This window comes from Lagenorhynchus albirostris, chromosome 2 (assembly GCF_949774975.1).
Source record: "Lagenorhynchus albirostris chromosome 2, mLagAlb1.1, whole genome shotgun sequence".
In the NCBI taxonomy this organism is placed as follows: domain Eukaryota; kingdom Metazoa; phylum Chordata; class Mammalia; order Artiodactyla; family Delphinidae; genus Lagenorhynchus; species Lagenorhynchus albirostris.
The window spans coordinates 161,023,841-161,045,286 of record NC_083096.1 but is presented as its reverse complement, the minus strand read 5'-3'; the positions used below and the strand labels follow the sequence as shown (position 1 = coordinate 161,045,286).

At 42.2% G+C, this 21,446-nt stretch overlaps 1 protein-coding gene across 3 annotated transcripts in view; it reads left to right on the top strand.

The window, feature by feature from the left end:
* The first annotated feature begins 2,498 nt into the window (after positions 1-2,498).
* Positions 2,499-21,446, top strand: part of KHDRBS1 (KH RNA binding domain containing, signal transduction associated 1) — a 35,206-nt gene continuing 16,258 nt past the window's right edge. Inside the window, exons 1-6 of one of the 3 annotated variants that reach the window (XM_060140724.1) lie at positions 2,499-3,022; positions 15,127-15,251; positions 15,876-15,992; positions 17,350-17,496; positions 20,072-20,205; positions 20,986-21,187. In XM_060140724.1, coding sequence (XP_059996707.1) covers positions 2,641-3,022; positions 15,127-15,251; positions 15,876-15,992; positions 17,350-17,496; positions 20,072-20,205; positions 20,986-21,187 — 1,107 coding nt within the window. In that variant the 5' untranslated portion in view covers positions 2,499-2,640. The remainder of the gene's footprint in view (positions 3,023-15,126; positions 15,252-15,875; positions 15,993-17,349; positions 17,497-20,071; positions 20,206-20,985; positions 21,188-21,446) is intronic. The other 2 variants (XR_009539012.1, XM_060140723.1) reach the window with 2 other exon arrangements.

Genomic DNA, 21,446 nt, shown 5'->3' with positions numbered 1-21,446 from the left:
CAGCTAACATGAAACACCCAAAAATCTGCATTAGGCACTAAGTGGAATAATAATAATTATTATTCTGCTTATAAGTCCAGGAGGTTTACACTGGTATTTGTTAATGTTCACAACAATTCTGCAAGGTAGATGTCATTATCTCCACTTTATATAGGAGAGAACGAAGGCTCAGACAGGTTGTAGTTCTCCTAATGACACACAGTGAGGACAAGGTGTCGCTGGCTTATGAATTTGTCTGCCTCACCCCAAAATCACTTTTTCACAAGGCCATGCTGTTAATACCTTCAGGTGAACCTGAGGCAGCATATCATGGTCAACACAAAATGAAATCCAGACCTCTAGGCTTTCAGGACAGGAATTACTCTCCCCTGACTCCAGGGAAGGCCCCCCTCCCCCAAACAGAAGGCTGTTGCTTCACCTACTTGGTAACTACACTGCAGCCTCACAACCCATCACCTCAGAGATTACCTTTTGTGTGTCTCACTAGGAAGAAGAGCTCAAACTTCGCCTCAACCCCACCTTTAGACAAAGTACGTAAAGGTTTGGCAGCCTCCTGGAAAGGATGTTGAGTCTAGTCTAGAAACCCACAGATACCACTACCCAATGCCTTTTCAGACACTTCTTTATCAAAGTTTTATTAGCCTCAGCTCAAGGTACCTACATCTAGGCATCTCATTACAGAGCAAGGACACTTCAGCCATTTGTAACACCACCACCCAAGCAGGAGTTTCAAGGACAGCAGCAGAAATGTGTTGCAAGGGAGCTATAAACCCTCCTCATCCCCTTTCCCCTCCTCCAGGCATTTGCTCTCTCAACTCACCGATTTCTTCACAGTCCACAACTGGATTACTCCCATTTCTTAAACTATTTGTGACATTCTCATCTCTGCTCATTTATTCACACTTCCCTTTGCCTGGAACTCATTCTCTCCTGGCCGAAATCTATCTTCCACTTTGAACTCCAATCCCACCTAATTTATCTTTGGACACCTGTCACTTTACATTCTTCATTACAATTATTCAAAACCATTCTTTTTTTCCCCCTCCTACTTGACTATAAACTACCTATGGGACCTCAAAGTAAAGTACTGCCCTAGACACTGGAGATAAATAGGTATAACATATATGTGATAATTTACGGAGGGATTTGTGTTTTGTTCTCATTTCTGCGGGTGATTTGTCTCCCTACCCCCAAGAAGGTAGCCAGCCCCTAATGTTCCCTAGCTGAAGGCTTCTAAGTTTCAGATCTAAATATCAGCAGTTCCCAGGCACCAAGAAGACAATTTCCAGAAATGCTTTTGAAAAGTGTGGGCTTATTAGGGGAACTGATCCAGGAGAAGGGATGGGAGCGAGTGCTTTCAATGAGGGAAGCAAAAATCTGTGGAGGGAAGGAAAGGGTTAGAGAAGGTACCAGGTGTTTGAGAGTTTATGGGAAAGTAAAGACCTAGCTTTCATTTGCATATAGCACCCGAGGATGAGGAGAACGCTGTGGGAGACTGTCCACTATAATACCTTGGCCTTGAGAGCAGCGGTAAGGGTCTGTCTCTTTGAGCAAGTGTGGAATGTTTTATTCATCGTGAAGGGCAGGAGGATTAGCACTCACATCCGTAGAAGGCGCCACCCTAATGATTACGCAGCTGGCCTCTACCCCATGTTTTTGTGGAAGAAACACGTCTGCAGAAAGCAGTACTATGTGTAGAGAGCTAAAATGCTTCGCCCTTTAAGACGACTCCTCTGATCAACAACGGCTAACGTTTAAGAACCTACTATATTGGAAACCATGGGATACGTACTCCTTGGATTCCCTGCTTTGGTCTGGGGCCCTTTTCCTGGCTAGATATCAGGTCTCCGATCTGAACCCTCCCTCTCAGTTTAACTCCTCCAATAGCCTTCAGCCTTTCCATTGACCCGTCCTTCCTCAATGTCCCCCTCTAAGCTTCCCTTCTCCACCCCTCAACTCTGAGTCAGACTCTCCTTTAGTCTTCCCTTCACCACGCTAATCTCTCCCTCCTCTCTTTCTGCCCAAACAGCCCCAATTCTCTCTCCTTCCTCTCCCGCGTCCCCCAGGCGGGTCTTCTTTCATTTCCATACTTCAGTGACCCCTCTCCCCTCCCCCACCCCATTGAGTTCCACAGCTCAGCCGTTGGAGGAGGCGTGGCCCCGCGAGCATCAGGTCTCCCGCCCCACAAGCCGCGGGCCCGCGCGCAGACAAAGACATTCCACAGCCCCCGCCCCCTCCGCGCTCTCGGCCATAAGTGGGAGGAGACACGTGTCCCTCTAGCGCCGAGTCACGAGGGAAAGAAACTAACGGAGCCCGCGGACACCCGCGCACGCGCACAAGGCTCCGGCCTGGCGGGCTCGGAGGAAAAAGGGGAGCGGGGAGGCGACTTCTTCGGGCTCCGCGGCGGTGCGCAGGCGCCGTGGCCCGACCAGGGACTTTGTTCTCCGCGGAGAAACCCAAGGGCGGTGCCGGTACTGGCTGCGCACGCGCGCCGCCTCATTTCCGGTGCTCTCTTTCGCTGGGTCGCTCGGGTCGGCTTCGGTCGCCGTCGCTCCCGCTCTCCCACCTTCGCCAACCGTCGGTCGGGCCTCTACCGCTGCCGGGTCGCTTCCTCGATCCCTCGATCGCATATTCTCCACAATGCAGCGCCGGGACGACCCCGCCGCGCGCATGAGTCGGTCCTCAGGCCGCAGCGGCTCCATGGACCCCTCAGGTGCCCACCCCTCGGTGCGTCAGGCGCCGTCTCGGCAGCCGCCGCTGCCTCACCGGTCCCGGGGAGGCGGAGGGGGGTCCCGGGGGGGCGCCCGGGCCTCGCCCGCCACGCAGCCGCCGCCGCTGCTGCCGCCCTCGGCCACGGGTCCCGACGCGACTGTGGGCGGTCCAGCGCCGACCCCGCTGCTGCCCCCCTCAGCCACTGCCTCGGTCAAGATGGAGCCGGAGAACAAGTACCTGCCCGAACTCATGGCCGAGAAGGACTCGCTCGACCCGTCCTTCACTCACGCCATGCAGTTGCTGACGGCAGGTAAGGGCGCCTCCGGGGTCCCTGTGGGTCGCCCGGCCACCCGGGGTCATGGGTGGTAGCGGCTTTGTTCCTCTCCCTTACCGCCCCCTGGGGACCCAGGCAGTCGTGGACTCCCCTTATCTCGTCCTCGTCTTCGGGACCCTAGATTCTACAACTCCCATTCCGGTCCAGGGTGCGAGGGAGAATTCCTAGGCTGCAGTGGAGGCCCGAAGGGAACTTGGCGATCTCTTAGCGCAAAGATTTTGATGGATAGTGCCGCGCTCCCCGCCCCCTTGCCGACCCTTCCCCCTCCCACCTCTTGCAGCTGCCCCGCGCTCCGAGTGCTCAGATTCTTCCAGAAATGAACCTTCATCTCCCGCTTCCCCGAAAGGGGAAGCTTTTTGATCGCGGGTGGCGGTCGGCGCCTCAACTGAGGGTGTAGGAGGTGAAGGCAGCCTGAGCCGGGAGGGAGGGAGGGAGGGCCGAGGTGAGATGGGGTGAGGCTGGGGTGCCCTGTCCAGCGCGCCGCGGCCGCCGGGGCCGGGTCGGACTTCGCGGTAACTGGAGCTTGAGTTGCTCGGAGGCAGGAGCAACCTGTGGGAATCGGAGCTTGAGGTTTTCCGAATCAGATTGCCGACTTCGGCCGATAAGATGGTCAATTGCTGTAGAGCCAGACGGTTGGATGCCTTTATTTTACAACGCGTGCTCGTCATTGGAGAAGGGAAAAACAAACCTAGAGACAGTGAAAGGGGGTGATACAGGGAGATTCAGGATGGTTTCCATGACATTCCCAGTAAGATGGGAAAAAATTGAAAGAAGTTGCATGGTCTCCCCCCCTTTTTTTGCTTCAGTCCTGAAATAGATTAGGAATAGTAGTCTTTGTTCTCTGTGTGTACACTAGCGCTCCTTTTTTGCTCAAAACTGGCCATCACCTAGTCGCCTTGATTTCTCCCTAAAGCCGTCTGTTTTGCTCTCCCTTCTAGTTAAAACGTTTTAATAAGTGTATCTTATGATACCTAAATTTTATTAAGCAAATAAAAATTCACAGCATTCCAACACTGAATGAGTAGTTGGACTCTTTGGCAGGGTTGATATAATGGACACGTCCGTTATGAAAATATCATTTCCCTCCCTTTGTTCTCTGTCTCCCACCGTTGGTTAGAGGTCTTTACTTTTAAACACAGTAAACAAAGCCTGAGGTGGTCAAGAATAAGAACATTTAGATAAACTGCTTACATTTTCAACTCTGTGCTTTGCTGTTCTATAACACAGTCAGATTGTTTGAAACATTACTGTTCATTGTGTTCTTCTGGCAAGCTCTTTGAGGGCAAGGAATGCTTTCTGTTTGTTTGTTTGTTTGTTTTGCGGTACGCGGGTCTCTCACTGTTGTGGCCTCTCCCGTTGCGGAGCACAGGCTCCGGACGCGCAGGCTCAGCGGCCATGGCTCATGGGCCCAGCCGCTCCGCGGTATGTGGGATCTTCCTGGACCGGGGCACGAACCCGTGTCCCCTGCATCGGCAGGCAGACTCTTAACCACCGCGCAACCAGGGAAGCCCCAAAGAATGCTTTTAAATCTTTATATTTTTCATATTGTCTTGCATATAGCAAACACCAGGTGTTTGAAAGCAAGTACATGCAGATTCAGGAACGTCAGACTAAATGGTATAGGTTGACTGGGTCTTATTTTTATTTCCTCCTGTCTTTAATCAGTCCATATTAAATGAGAATAAAATAACGAACTTTAGAACTTTAAGGTGTTGGCTTGGGTTTGAAATTCTAACTCTTGACTAGTCACCTACTCCCGGGAAACTTTCTGAACCTCAGTAACCTCATCTGTAAAGTGGGATGGTGAGTTGTGAGGATTAAATGTTGTGTAAAAAGCACCAGCACAGTTCCCTTTGACCTGTAATCATTAGATAATAACATGTCACCAGTTTTCTCCTAGTTGTAAATTCGTGGTACTGAGTAAGGTATGAAAATGCAAGCTTTTTTTGCCTTTCTGAGCACATCAAGTGTCCAGTATGGTGCTCGTCTTTTTAGTAAAAGAAGGTTTCTTAGGATAGCCATCAAAAACTATTGATCCTTAAAAGTTACTTCCGATTTTCACCCTTCTTACATTTTTTAAACTTGGGTGCTTTTTTTCCCCCCACTCTTAACACCTTTTATTTTATTATTTAACATCTTTATTGGAGTGTAATTGCTTTACATTGTTGTGTTAGTTGCTGCTGTATAACAAAGTGAATCAGCTGTACATATACCTATATCCCCATGTCCCCTCCCTCTTGCGTCTCCCTCCCACCCTCCCTATCCCACCCCTCTAGGTGGTCACAAAGCCCTGAGCTGATCTCCCTGTGCTATTCGGCTGCTTCCCACTAGCTATCTGTTTTACATTTGGTAGTGTATATATGTCAGTGCCGCCCTCTCATCTTGTCCTAGCTTACCCTTCCCCCTCCCCGTGTCCTTAAGTCCACTGTCTATGTGTACGTCTGCGTCTTTATTCCTGTCCTGCCCCTAGGTTCTTCAGGACCAATTTTTTTTTTAGATTCCATGTATATGTGTTAGCATACGATATTTGTTTTTCTGACCTATTTCATTCTGTATGACAGATTCTAGGTCCATCCACCTCACTACATATAACTCAATTTCATTTCTTTTTATGACTGAGTAACATTCCATTGTATATATGTGCCACATCTTCTAAACTTGGGCTTTTTTGATGTCTTTTTCCTTTAACCAAATTGAATTTTAATTGGAGAAATGGGATTGAGGTAATGCTGGCTCATTGAGAAAACTAACTTAGGATATGTGAATATTTCTTAGCATGGATAAGTCTTGATATATGTTGGACCTGGCTTTGAAGATTTTTTTTTAAATTGAAATACAGTTGATTTATTTTAAGATATTTTTGAATGATCTGGAAAAGTGGTCATAGTAAAGTCAACCAATTGTGAGAAAGTGAGATTGAGAAGACGGAATAGTAGTATTTAAGCTCTGATATGGATACAGGTAAGAAAAACACAGCTAACACTATGCTGGATGCTGGACACTGGCCTGAGCACTTTACATCAAATGTTTAGTCTTCATAACAATACTATGAGGAAGTTAGTCTTATTATTCTTACTTCTACACATGAGGAAACCAAGGCAAACAGATTAAATCATTTGCCTAAGGTAACAAAATTAGTAAGCAGCATATGGAGAATTTGAAGTCAGTCTGAGTCTGGATCCTCACACCTAACCCTCTTTGCCCACCCCCCCCACCCCTCACTATAGTACCTGCAACAAATTGTACTCAAAAAAATAAAAATAAATTTTGTGCTAAAATATTAAAAGAAAATCTGTTTCATCAGATTTTCTCAACACATCAAAGTCCTAGCCAACAGGGCAGTGAAGATCACAGGGCAAGACAAAGAAGGAGGGGGAAACCCTCTGATAGGAGAGCAGAGCCTAGCACTGAGGACTGTGACTCCTCCAGGCAACTCTGCCTGTTTCCCAAGAGGTGCTACAAGACCCAGACCACTCTTCTTTACCAGCCACATAGCCCTTCCTGTACCTTTTCCCAGCTTTATATTATTTTTCACTTAGCATCTGATGCACCATACGTTGTAGTTAATGTGTTTGATTGTTGGCTGCTGCTGCTTTATGACTAGAATGTCAGCTCTACCAGGGCAGGGATCTTTTGTCTGCTTTGTTCATGGCTATATCTTCTGTTCCTTTAAGAGTGCTGCACAGAGTGGCCTCTTACTAAATATTTGATAAATGAATATTCATCCTCGTTGCATAATGGAAAAATAACGCAATTCTGAGGGATTTCGATTTTGAATATAGATTTCTATATTAGCCAAATTGATCTTCAACCACGATGACAATTAAATGCGTTTGCAGACATACAAAGACTCTCAGGGTACCCATGCTTGTTTTCTGAAACAAAAATAATTTATCATATTATTTGTGTTAAATATTTACATAATAAACGTAAGATGTTTTTATGTATATCAGTGTTCTTTTTCTACTTTTTATAACTAGGAAAATACAAGTTAGTGTAAATGACTCAGGAATAAGTAAACATTTTCAGTAGATTAACAATCCCCAGATGATCTTGAAAAGATACGCAGAAATTCATCTTCCAAAAGCATTCAGTGCAGGGACTTCCCTGGCAGTCCAGTGGTTAAGACTCCATGTTTCCACTGCAAGGGGCATGGGTTCGATCCCTGGTCAAGGCTAAGATCCCGCACGCAGTGGAGCAGCCAAAAAAAAACCCCTCAGTGCAGAATATTTCCAGACAAAAATCTATGGAAATTTCAAAATAGTATATTTCTTTATTTTATTTACAGTATACTATGGAAATACACCTAGATGTCCCCATTTCATTCTACAGAGCTAGCAAGACCTATTAAAACCAGAAAGTGGAATTGCAAAGGAACTATAGACCAAGTATGGCTCTTCATATCCACGGGTTCTCCATATATGTGGATTCAACCAACAATGAATCAGAAATACTCGGGGGTGGGAGGGATTCCACAATTTCCTAAAAGCAAAACTTGAATCGGCTTTGCGCTGGTTTACATTGTATTTACAACTATTTACATAGCATTTACATTGTATTAGACATTATAAGTAATCTAGAGATGATTTAAAGTATACAAGAGGATGTGCGTAGGTTATATGCAAGTACTATGTCATTTTATATAAGGGACTTGAACATCCTTGGATCTTGGTATGGGAGTTTGGTCCTGGGACACCAAGGGATGACTGTGTAGGTATAAGTATAAATATTAGGAAAGAAAGAGGCAGAATTTATCATTATTTGCAACAACTTCATGGTTGTTTACCTAGGAAAATGGTGAGTGATGTGGCTGATTACAAGGTAAAGATGTATAAATCAGTAGCTTTCTGATATAGAAGCAGTAGCCAATTAGAAAAGAATTGACAAAATGATCTCATTTTTTAGAATAGCAAAAACTTTGGGATAGGCAATAAAAATCAATTCAAAATGTATGTGAATATTCATAACAAACAATAACAATCTGTAGCCTTTGTAGAGCATATAACATGTGCCATGACCTGTGGTACTCATTAATTCCATCTTCATGGCCATTCTATGACGCAGGAAGAATTTTTATCTCTATATTACAGATGAGGAATATTGTGATCACATATTGTCGACTTAAAATTTTATTGAAAGTGGTAAGCGAAGATGTGAATAAAAAGAAATATGCCATGTCCTGGTGGGAGGAGGAACTAGTCTTATAAAGATGACAACTTTTAAATTAACATGTTGGTTTTTTGCATTTTTCAAACTAATTCCAAACTGGATTTATTTTTTTCAACTTGACATATTGAATATAAAGTAGCTAAAAGAGAGAGACAACAAGGGGTTGTACTGTATAGCACTGGGAACTATATTCAATATCCTGTGATAAGCCATAATGGAAAAGAATATGAAAAAGAATATATATGTGTATAACTGAGTCACTTTGCTATACAGCAGAAATTAAACACAACTTTGTAAATGTACTATACTTCAATAAAATTTTTAAGTAGCTAAAAGTAAATGAAGATAAATGGAAAAAAAAATTTTGGAGACAGGAAAATAATGAAAACCTGCTACATTGACAGAAATGAAGTCAAACAAGACTTAGTGCTTGAGGGGATGTGGATTAGAAGGAACAGTGCTGGTAGAAGTGTGAATTGGTACAACCACTTTGGATAACAGTTTGGCATTTCCTTTGAAAGCTGAACATTCAAATTCTTTAAATTGAGCAAGGTTATTCCTAGGAATATACTCAAACTTTTGCCCGTGAATGTCTCACTCATAAAATAGTGCACTTTGTTTCACCATTGATTGGATACTGTGAGATTCTCAAAATAAAATACTTAATACAGCAGTGAAAATGAAAACTATAGCTGAATGCCACAAGATGGAGAAATTTTGGAAATCTAATGTTAGGTGAAAAAGTCAATCCCATAAGGCTACATACCTATGGTACAATACTGTTTATTTTTTTATTTTTTTTATTTTAGTTTATTTATTTTTGGCTGTGTTGGGTCTTTGTGGCTGCACGTGGGCTTTCTCTAGTTGCGGCGAGTGGGGGCCCCTCTTAATTGCAGTGCACAGGCTTCTCATTGTGGTGGCTTCTCTTGTTGCAGAGCATGGACTCTAGGCACGCAGGCTCAGTAGTTGTGGCACGTGGGCTCTACAGCGCAGGCTCAGTAGTTGTGGTGCACGGGCTTAGTTGCTCCATGGCATGTGGGATCTTCCTGGACCAGGGCTTGAACCCATGTCCCCTGCATTGGCAGGCGGATTCTTAACCACTGTGCCACCAGGGAAGCCCTACAATACTGTTTTTATGGAACATAATACTAGCAAAATGAAGTAAAATATCGTTAGCATGCATAGGTCTGTGATAGAGCAGTTTTTAACAAAACTAAACATGTGTTTACCATACGACTCAGCAGTTGTACTCTTGGGCATTTATCCCAGAAAAATTAAAACTTATGTTCATATGAAACCTGTACGTGAATGTTCATAGCAGCTTTATTCATAATAGCCAAAAAACTGGAAATAACCCGTATGTCTCCAATTGATGAATAGTTTAGCTGTGGTACATCTATACCATGGAATACTACTCAACAAGAAAAAGAAATGAACTATTGATAAATGCAACAACTTGGATGGATCTCAAGAGATTTTTTTTTGGTCAGGCCGCACGGCTTTCAGGATCTTAGTTCCCTGACCAGGGATTGAACCCGGGCCCTGGCAGTGAAAGTGCCAGGTCCTAACCACTGGACCTCCAGGGAATTCCCTCAAGAGAATTATGCTGAATGAAAAACCCAATCTCAAAAGGTTACACACTGTACAATTCCATTAGTTTAACATTCTTGAAAAGATAAAATAATAGAGATGGAGAACATTAGTGGTTGCCAATGTTGGGGAGAGAGGAAAGGAGGTGACTGTGGCTATAAAAGGGTAGCATGAGGGATCTTTGTGGTGGAACTGTTCTGTACTGAGACTGTGGTGGTGGTCACATGATTAAATTGCATAGAACTAAGCAAACATACACACACACATAAGTACATGCAAAACTGGTGAGATCTGAGTAAAGTCAGTAAGATTGTATTAATGTGAATTTTCTGGTTATGATATTATAGATATGCAAAATTTTATGGAGAATAGTGGGTGAAGGATATACGAGATCTCATATTTCTGACAACTGCATATAAATCTACAGTTATCTCAAAATAAAGTGGTTTGTTGTTTTGTTTTGTTTTTAAGAGAAAAAAAGGCTTAAACTCTTAAGTTGTACCCTAAGAGATTTGTGAGACTATGGTCGATATGCCATAATAGAGTTTGCCGCTATCCTGGAATGTGGGAATTGAGCCCCTTAGAGTGCTCTTAACTCTGGCTTTGAGGGATTTTTTTTGAGCTAGTACCCACCCTTAGTCAACACTGTGTGTGAAGTACTGTGTTGGTATCTTTTTCTGGGGAGCTAGTCTGTAGGGGCTCATGACCCCAAACCAGATTAAGAACCTATAACTCGGTGCTCTTGCTTTAAATAATAAATAATTTGAAAAATGAAAAAAATGGAGTGGTTTTATACAAAATTAATGAACTTACTGGATTTGTGATTCCAAAAGGATTTACCAACAGAAAAGATACAGGGCAAAGAACTATAAATTTGGGAATGATGAAGTTATATGAGTCGTTAAGGGAAGTTAGGGGGTGTTAATGGTACATTTCTTTAATTTGGTAAATGTTTATAGATGCCTGTTGTCTAGTAGACACTGTACTATAAATTGCAGTTAGTTTAATAATGGCAAGGGTCCAGAAATTGTTCATAGCAGGGGAAGGTGTGCTGTCGTTAGATGTATGAACCAAATACATTGATAGTCTGGAGGAGGGCATGACACCTGACCTTTTGGAGCAGATATCCTATGAATCTTGCCCTCCTAGAAGCACTATCTCTGGATGTCTTAGTCAGAAAATCTTGCTTGTCTTGCTCCTTATCACATGTTCAGTTAATGGAATGTACATGATAGCCATTTTTAGTTAAGCCAGTCCAGTTGATAAAATCTGTATATAATTTTTTTCAAACTTCTTTTGTATTAACAGTTTTGTGTTCCTTAAATCTTTCATCCATTAAAAAAAATCCTTTTTAAAAGTAAGAAGGAAGACTAAATGAGGTTTAATGACTTGCCCAAGGTCACACAGCAAGCATGTAGCAGAGCTGGGAGTCAAACCCAGTTCTGTTTAGCTTCAAAACTCAGGTTCTTTCCTCTCAGTCATACATTTAAGAAACAGTTCTCATCCTTTGGAGCTAACAGTCTGGTTGTGATAACACCTACCAAAAAAAGGAAAGATTAAGTTATAGTAAAAGAGTAGAAGAAAAGCCACGAGATTTGTTGAATTTGCTCTGACTGACGTAAGGAATAACCTGGGTTTAAATAGCTGCTCTGTCACTAATTTTGTGATCTTGGACAAGATTTCTTCACTAGTTAAGTGGGGATAATCCTGGTTATAAAGACAAAGGGAAACAATAAATACAAAATTCCTGACACATAAAAGGCACTCGGTAAGATATGATTATTGTCAGCATCTAACTTTGAAGCAAATGGGTCACCTCTCTGTGTGTTGTTTACACCTTAGCGTTTCTTTCTTTGACTCTTGGGATACCCAGGGTCTCCAGAGGCCCAAGCAAAGATCTTTTAAAGGAGTCAGTTTCAGGGCTTCCCTGGTGGCGCAGTGGTTGAGAATCTGCCTCCTAATGCAGGGGACACGGGTTCGAGCCCTGGTCTGGGAAGATCCCACATGCCGCGGAGCAACTAGGCCCGTGAGCCACAACTACTGAGCCTGCGCGTCTGGAGCCTGTGCTCCACAACAAGAGAGGCCGCGATAGTAAGAGGCCTGTGCACCGCGATGAAGAGTGGCCCCCACTTGCCACAACCAGAGAAAGCCCTCGCACAGAAACGAAGAGCCAACACAGCCGAAAGTAAACAAATTAAAAAAAAAAGTAAAGGAGTCAATTTCAGAAGATTGTCTAGAAAGTACTTTTGCCTGAGGGTGAGGCATTTTTAGGAAGCTTCTCTTTGATTTTATTTTCTTCCCATTACAGCCTGCTCCTTTGCCCTCCACAAGAAGTGAGGCCAAGAAGAGAAATTGAAAAAGAAAAACGGAGAAAAAAAAAAGAATTGAAAAAGAAAAGAAAGATCAGGCAGCTGAACATCTGAGGCACACGCAGAGCCCTCTTGTTGTCTTTAGCTGCATGACAGTGTCTGGGGGTATAAGCAGTACTTCCCAAAACTTCACAGAATCAGCTCTTTTTTGCTTAAAGTGCCCCCCACAACTCCTCACTGAAAGGCAATAATAAAAGCATGAGGTTTGAAGTTAGAGAAAGCCTGGGTTTTAATCCTTACTCTCTTACTACTTTAACAGCTTTGTGACTTAGAGATTTAACTTCTCTGATTTTGTTTCCTCAGTTATAAAATGGGGATAGTACCAGCTACTTCACTGAGTTACTTTTTAGGATAAATGAGGTAATATGTGTATAGAGTATGATACATTGTAGGCATTTAATAAATATTTGGTCCTTCCCCTTCCAAACATGGAAGACCACCCTTCTTGAAGGCTCAAGTTGCTGCTGCTTCTTTTGCTTTCTAGGCTAACCCCCTGATTGTTTTATCTTTTCAGTTCTGTTTTACTTAAATCATTGTTCTCTGAATTCTCTGAAAATGCTTTAACGTTATTTTTTAAATTGTGAGGTAAGTGGACAAGGGGATCCTAATTAAAGATCTGCCTAGTTCAAAATATAGCAGAAGGATCCATGTTATAGAAAGGTCTTAAATTCACGGGGCACATTACATTGATATTAAACAAACCTTTCTACTGGGTTCAATTTTTGCATCCCTGCTTCCTATGGGAGTACAGATTAACAGATTTGAGTCTTATCTTCTTGTTCTAACCAATTAAAGTTTCTGGAAAGTGGTATAAAGTACAGCTGAAGGGCCTAACTAGATGGCAGCAATTAGGACACACGGAGAGACATAGTTAAGATGAATGAAGCATGTAATTTGTTCCACATATTTAGAAGCTCCTCAGTGATGTTTTCAGATTAGAAATGTGGCATCTTTGTTCCTGTGGACTTTGGAAGATTGAGTGCCCAGTTTCCCAGCCCAGAAACTCAAGAGGTGTGTTCAGAGGTGGTAGGCTCAAAACTAGAGACTACAAAAAGTTAATATTAGCAGTAAGTGGGAAGGGGTGGGGTCAGGATACACTACCAGTGAAACAGTAAACAAATAGGTGTTGAATGAAGAAGCATTTAGTCTGTTGATTGTAAGGTTAAATTTGTTTTCTATTCCAAGCAATGAAAAATAGGAGTGCAAAGAGCACTGTCATTTACCGTTCTTATAAGAGTGTAACATCTGAAATTAGGCTTTTTAATAAACAGAAGCCTTCAGTTTGAAATTCTGAACTCTGTAGTCTGTCAGTGTCAGTAACTTTCCTTCATCCGTGTACTTTACAGCTGGACTTAGTCTAAACAGTTTTTTTTTTTTAATTGTTAAAGGTTTAGATTTGCAGTATGTGTTTGAAGTCGTATGTCTTTATACAGAACTGGTAGTTTTCAAAGTGTGATCCCTAGAGCAGCAATATCAGCATCACCTGCTAACTTGTTACAAATGCAAACTCCTAACACAATCCCAGACTGGGATTGGAGCCCAGCAGTCTAGTTTTACAAACCCTCCAGGTGATTCAATGAAGTTTGAGAACACTTGCCTTAAAATTATAGAAGAAACACTGGAAATGTTATATAAGGAGAACATTCTGTGTTAGTTAGAATGTCCCACTAATTTTAGGGAGTATAATGTTTTTGGTTGTTGTTGTTCTCAGTGGACCATAGTATATAACCTTTTAGTTGCTGCTCTTCATTGCCTCCATACTCGGCCCCCATCTCTGTTAGTACTCCTGTTGTAGCATTTAACTATACTTCATTGCTGACTTCATAGACTGGGAACTCTAGTATATAAACATAGTGGAGATTGGGACCATGTTTGACTTGTTCTGTTGTTTCTCATATACTTTACAGGACAAGGTGCCTGGCTCTTAGTAAGTCTTCCATAGTGGTTAGTGATCATACCTGTATTTGTCCCTTCATGTGCCTCTCCATAGGAAGCACTCAAACACTTGCAGTCACTGAATGAATGGATGGATGGGTGAATGAAGTTCCCTAATGATAGAAAATCTTTTTGGTTGCTAAGGTTCTAGCTGATGAAACTGTCTTAACCCATGAATTGAAATTATCTTGGTGCATTTTTTCCTTTAGGACACTGAGTGAATTTGGGCTAGATAGTGTTCAGTATATATTAAAACACTTCCTGAGGAATGGGCTTTTGGGACTTCCCTGGCGATCCCATGGTTAAGACTCCACACTTGCACTGCAGGGGGCTCGGATTTGATTGCTGGTCGGGGAACTAAGATCCCACCTGCCAAAAGGAAAAAAAAAAAAAGAAAGAAAGAAATGGGCTTTAATTAGCATGTTTACATATGTTATTTTATTCTGTCTTTATAGTAACCTCATGAGGTAGATATTGCCTCCATTTTACAATGAGGAAACCAAAATTCAGAGCAATTAAAAAATTTTTCAGAGCTCACACAACTGGTGAGTGGCAGAGTAAAAACCAGATCTTTCAGACTCTTAAGGATTACTACTATCCAAAGCACTACTGTTACAGAATTTTAATGGGACTCTCCGTTGTGTATTTAAATTATTGACTTTGTCTCTTCATTAAGATATGACTTTGTACTTTTTTCTTGATGCAGATTTTAATATTTTTAGTTCGTTTATCCCCTTTTCCCCAATTCACTGCTAAATCCATTTTGTGTTAAGAACATTTGAATGTCTCTGTAGAGGTTTCCACTAGAAGTGGAAGAGCAGACTGCTCTTATTAGAAGCAGGCTTTGGGTTTCCTAGTTAGCTTCATCTAGCTTTGGTGCTTTCACCCAGTCTCCATTTGAAATTAGCACTTTCTCATTACACAGTACTCTGTGTTATTGCTTTAAGCTGAGCAGACTCAGAATTTTGCCTTTATTTAAAAGAAAAAACTAAATGAAATTCTGTTTGTCCTATTCAGAAATTGAGAAGATTCAGAAAGGGGATTCAAAAAAGGACGATGAGGAGAATTACTTGGATTTATTTTCTCACAAGAACATGAAGCTGAAGGAGAGGGTTCTGATACCTGTCAAGCAGTATCCCAAGGTAAGGGAAAGAGTGCCTCACTTTGAGTTGTCTTTGTAGTATGAGAGTATGTAGTATGTCTTGTAGCGTGGGCTGTAGCAGAAGACTTACAGAGATTGTGATGTGTCAGAAACTTAAGCTGGTGAAGGTTCTGTCCCATATATGTATCTGGCAGTTGAAACATGCAAGTCCGTCCCTAATAGCATAGCTATAGCCAGGACGGAAATATAATCATCTTTTTATTATCAAAAAAAAAAAAGAATTTTTTTCTCAAAGTTTTTTTTTTTGGAAAGCAACTAGTTACATTTAGTTTATCAAACCAGTACTACCAGAGGGTACCATATGTCTGTTCTGTTCTGAAGTAACTGGCTTTAAAATATTTATGTAAAAGTATGAAGGGTTGCAGTGTGATATTATGGAAAGAGTGCCAAACTACATCAGGAAATTCAAGTCTAAGAATTGCCACTTTCCAGTTGTATAACCGTAGGCTAATCACTTTATCCGTACAGCCTCAGTATAATACTTCAGTAAAAAGGGAGTGGTAATACTCTACCTATTTTACAGGATTATTGAAGATAAATAATACGTGTGAAAATATTTTATAGGAACATATGTGTTTAGAAATCTGTCTTTATTTTCTGTCAGTTCAATTTTGTGGGGAAGATCCTTGGACCACAAGGGAATACAATCAAAAGACTGCAAGAAGAGACTGGTGCAAAGATTTCTGTGTTGGGAAAGGGCTCAATGAGAGACAAGGCCAAGGTAAGCTCACATTAATGAGGCAAGAAAACACCCTAATGCCTTCCAGTAGCCCAGAGTCCAGTATAGATTCCTTATGGAAGTTAGCACTTGCGTATGTACAGAATGTGATTCCCTTAAATTTGCATTGGATATAAGAGATTATAGACCAGTTAATTCACTTCTTTGGCAACGCTGGAAGAACCTAGGTGTGCCCTGGTAATTGTTTTCTTTCTGACTTTGACTGCATAGTAATGGAAACAGCAGTAGCAACTTTGGCATTAGTAAGCTTATCTATGAAAACTTGGAAGGGGAGCTGGATGTACTGAAACTTACTGAGACTAAAGACACTAAAATGTGAGCAGCACATTCCCTTTTCAGTAATGTGGAAAAGTGAGAGCACTAGTCTTGTGAGTGCAGGTGAGTCTGAGGATTAGTTGGCTGGTTTGTTTTATAGCCAGCTGGAATGTGAGGCTTTCTAAAAGAAGATATTACGAAAGGAACCATGAGTAATCCTAACAACAGAACCTAATGCTTATTTTTTTTTTCCATGCCATAGCCCCATACTCTTTATGCTCTTTGTAAGTATGGAGAAACTTACCACCGAAACAGAATAGTCTTAGCCTTCTAGGGCATCTTACTGTTGTGGCCTCTCCCGTTGCGGAGCACAGGCTCCGGACATGCAGGCTCAGCGGCCATGGCTCACGGGCCAAGCTGCTCCGCGGCATGTGGGATCTGCCCGGACCGGGGCATGAACCCATGTCCCCTGCATCGGCAGGCGGACTGTCAACCACTGCGCCACCAGGGAAGCCCCAGGCCTCCTTTTATGCAGCCTAATAGACAAACATGTTTTCTCAGACCCTCTTTTGTCCACTCACATTTCTCACTAGATGAATACAGTTAGGGCTGAGGTATGTTATTCTAGCTAATGAGATTTACATGAGATTTTCTTCTCTCTGTCCTGACTTTTTTCCTTCCCTAGAACTTCCCAGACCATATAAGCAGATAAGAAGAGCTGGTAATTAAGAGCTCTACCAGGGATTTAAAAGCAAATGCTTGGCAATAAATGAGTGAATGGATGAATGCTTGGCAAACAGCTGTTATCTGAATGGAAACTGGAAATAAGTTTGTCTCTTGTATACCTTCTAATAAGAGCTCCAGTGAATACACCAGTGATTCAAAACAGAAGAGCAGCAGACTAATTGCAGGTTTAGCAGACTGTGTAAATTACTATTCTCCAGAGTTTGTTTTGCTTTTTTCTTACACTTTTCTATTTTTTTAGGTGTTGGGGTCATTTCTCAATGTCTCTTTGGCCTAGAGGTAAAGGTGTCATTTTCTCCCTAGTCCAAGTGATGCGATGTTTTTGTGCATCTTTCCACAGGAGGAAGAGCTGCGCAAAGGTGGAGACCCCAAATATGCCCACTTGAATATGGATCTGCATGTCTTCATTGAAGTTTTTGGACCCCCGTGTGAGGCTTATGCTCTTATGGCCCATGCTATGGAGGAAGTCAAGAAGTTTCTAGTACCAGTAAGGAAATCTATATCCTGTATCTTTTGAGCAAGAGAAAACTGGGATCTTGTGCTTATTGCTAAGGCAGGGTTTCTTATCCAAGGTGTCTGCATAACCTGAAATTATATACCAAATTCTTCATTTATGTTCATTTTTCTGAGGTGGTCCATTATTTGTATCTGGTTTTCAAACCACCGTGCCCCAAGGCCACTCTCCCACTCCATGTCTAATGTGGTTTTAGTTGTATACTAGTATCTTGTCAATAATTTGTATCCACAGTGTGTCTGGCATTTTAACATCTGGTTAACAGAGATTTGACTAAGGTGGTCATAATCCCCTGCACTTAGGGGGGTTTTATTCTAGACTCTAGAGAGTCTAGATGATAACAGCAAGAAGCCTCTAGCCTCCAGTGTTAATGGATTGAATTCCGACCTGAGTGCATTCAGGGCTTTCTCTCCTGGAGGAGTTTACTCAAGTAGAGATGATTTGAAAGAGGCATGATGATTGTAGGCTTAACTGTTGATAATATTAAACAGATTGGTGTACAGCTCCTTTCAGAATGTAACTAAGGCCTTGGAAGAATTGGAACAGACCAGGTTACCTGTCTTGCTTATTATTACCTGGTCAGAGATTTCATTCTTTGAGTAAGTAGAAAATGATGAATTTTTGCCATTTGGCAAGAACTGTTAGTTTTCAGAGTTACTCTGAAAACTACTTACTGTTGAATATTTAATAACCAAGTATGAATCTGGAACCTTAAGAAGCATTTGGAGTACTATTCAGCTAGAATTGAGTAAGCATCATAGCTTCATCACTAAGAGGAGGTGATATATAGTTCCTGGTTTTCTTGTATATGTAAAATGAGGGAGTTGGAACTGTATCAGCATGTGAGAATTGGTAGAGCAAAAATTTATAGGGCATGTGTACCTGTAATGCTGAGCTCCAAGGATTCCAACACTGTCTTAAATGTCTCAGCAGCTGCTTTGCTTCTAAGTATCTCATCATCATTAGAGTGTTCAACATGAAACAGCCAATTTAAAATATCCTAGGAAAAACTCAGAGCTCGTAAATTTTCCCTTGAGGATATGCTTTTTACTCTTTGAGGTATATGTTGAAGCATCCTGAGCCATCCGTTTTCTGAAGGACTGCAGGAGAATGCCCATCTCCTCTTTATCATTAGTCTCAGCATACTTCTCAAAAGGGCTAGGCTTATAAGGCTTCCATGTAAGTGGATCTTCAAAAGAGAAGCCTGCCAGGGAGATCTGGGTTTCCTCAGTGTTGCTGTGGCAGTTAGAGGAATATGAGCAAATGGCCCATCATTGGTCCCTTGATTCTCCAATGTGAATCTCAACCAGCAGAAATGTGTACGGTAAGAGGAGGTGAAGAGTTGGTGGAGGGGGGCATCTCTGTGGTGACTAGAATCTTCTAAAAGCTGTATACACCTGGAATATATAAAAATGCATGAAGTTAAGACTGAATGATTCTCTTCAGGAAATATGTGAAAAGATTTGCAAATGGCATTTGGCTCAGTTCTTCCCCCCTGTGAAGAAAAAAAGTGAGCCTGTTTTTGCGTCCATGACCAGAGCCCTCCGTTTTCCCCTTAGAACCTGGTACAGTAGGAAGAGCACTGGACTGGGAGCTTTATCTGCATCATCTTGGACAAGTTATTATATCACTTTTCTGAGCCTCAGGTTCCTTGTTCATCCCAAACATTTGTTAAGTATCTGGTAGGTGCCTAATACTATGCTTGGGTCTGAAGTTACAAAAATGGCTCTTGAAGAGCTCACAACCTAGTGAGAAAGACATACAAACAATTCTAAAGTGATGTGGTAAGTGCTTAGAGAAAATTACATGGTGCTGTGGGAAAAGAGGAGGGAGTGAAGGGTTGGCATCAAGAGAAAGTTTTTCAAAAGAGGTGAGGTAATATTTTAGATTAAATCTTGTGAGAGTTAGAGTCCCTCAGGTGGACAAAAAAAGGCAATAACATAGTCTGATGATTCAAAGCCTAGATTCTGGAGACAGGTAATTCTGAATTTACATGTAGAATCTGCCACTTACTAGCTCTGTGTCCTTAGACTGATTGCTTTATACTTCCCGAATCTGTTTTCCCAAATGTAAAATGGGAAGATCTGCCTATTTCAGGGTTAATTTGAAGATTAAACTGAAAACCTTGTATAAAGTTTATTATATGGTACCCAGCCATAGAAGTTAATTAATGGTAGTGGTTTTTATTATTCTAGAAAGAGGAAACTATTTGCTAGAATGGATGTTTAAGAGTATGCCATGTTCTGAACTGCAAGTTGTTCAGCATGGCTTGAAAGGAGGTTATACATGGAGAGAGGATGGAAGTGATCTGGAGAGCTAGGCAGGGACCACATCATGAAGAACTTCATCTGAATAATGAGGGGTCTACCATCAAGACTTTCCTCAAAGAGGTGACAGGTGGAGTGCCATTTGACTTCAGAGAATGAATGACCTGAGACTTCATCTGGGCTTTCAAAGTCGTTCTTAGCATCCAAGGCCCGTATGAGCTAGGTGACTTCTCAGCAGAAGGTAGAGAATAACACTCCTTCCCATTATCTTTTATCCACAGGATATGATGGATGATATCTGCCAGGAGCAGTTCCTAGAGCTCTCCTACTTGAATGGAGTACCAGAGCCCTCTCGCGGACGTGGGGTGCCGGTGAGAGGCAGGGGAGCTGCACCTCCTCCTCCACCTGTTCCCAGGTATAAATAATGGAGACAACTAGAAATGGGATGTGAATTTGACTGCTGGTACCATCTCTGTTTTACTGGTGCTCTTATCTCCAGCTTAGAAAGGGTCTCAGGATTTGTATGTTGCATCAGGAGTGGAGTTCTAGGGAGTTCCCTGGTGGTCTAGTGGTTAGGATTTGGCTTTCACTGCTGTGATCCAGGTTCAATACTTGGTCGGGAAACTGAGATCCTGCAAGCTGCATGGCACGGCCAAAAAAAAAAAAAGTGGAGTTCTAGATCTTCGTCACTTTGACTATAATCAGGTACAACAGTCTTGAAGCTTTAGGACTTCAGGACTAAAGCTTTTTTAACTTTTGGACAGTTTTAGCATTTTTAAATGGTCTTTGACTTTAGAATTTTACCTTTGCTGATTGACCTTTAGACTGTTCAGACTCTCCAAGGCAGACGCTTCACTAATGAGATATTAACAGGTCCACCATGGGACCTGGGGAGCCTTACAATATGGGTCCTTAACCCACCTACACATTCCTCTGTGTTGTTTTGTTTTGGCTGCGCTGAGTGGCTTGTGGGATCTTAGTTCCCTGACCAGGGATTGAACCCTTGCCACGGCAGTGAAATCGCCAAGTACTAACCACTGGACTGCCAGGGAACTCCCCATTCCTCTGTGTTTTGATAATAGTCTATTTAAGGCATCGTAAAATCTGTCTAGCTCCAGAATTTGCAAACAAATCTGAACATGAAAGTAGCCTATTTATAAAAATCTCCATTTAAAATAAACTTTCTTTTTTGCAGGGGCCGAGGTGTTGGACCACCTCGGGGGGCTTTAGTGCGTGGTACACCAGTGAGAGGAGCCATCACCAGAGGTGCCACTGTGACTCGAGGAGTGCCACCCCCACCTACTGTGAGGGGTGCTCCAGCACCAAGAGCACGGACAGCAGGCATCCAGAGAATACCTTTGCCTCCACCACCTGCACCAGAAACTTATGAAGAATATGTAAGACATTCGGACAATGCCATTTCCTAATACCTAACAGGTTGCCAAAGGAAGTTGAATGACAGGGCCTTGGCCCTTGATGTAGATGGCAGGGACTGCCTGTAAGATTTGGAATCTGCCCTCTTCTCTTGCAGTGAATGTTAAACTATGAGAAGAGTTTTCCATTTTTAAGCATGGTTTACTGTATGTATGTAGATTAAACAGGAAATAAGTTGTCCCTTGATGTTTAGTGTGTTACTAAAGGAACTCAACACTACTA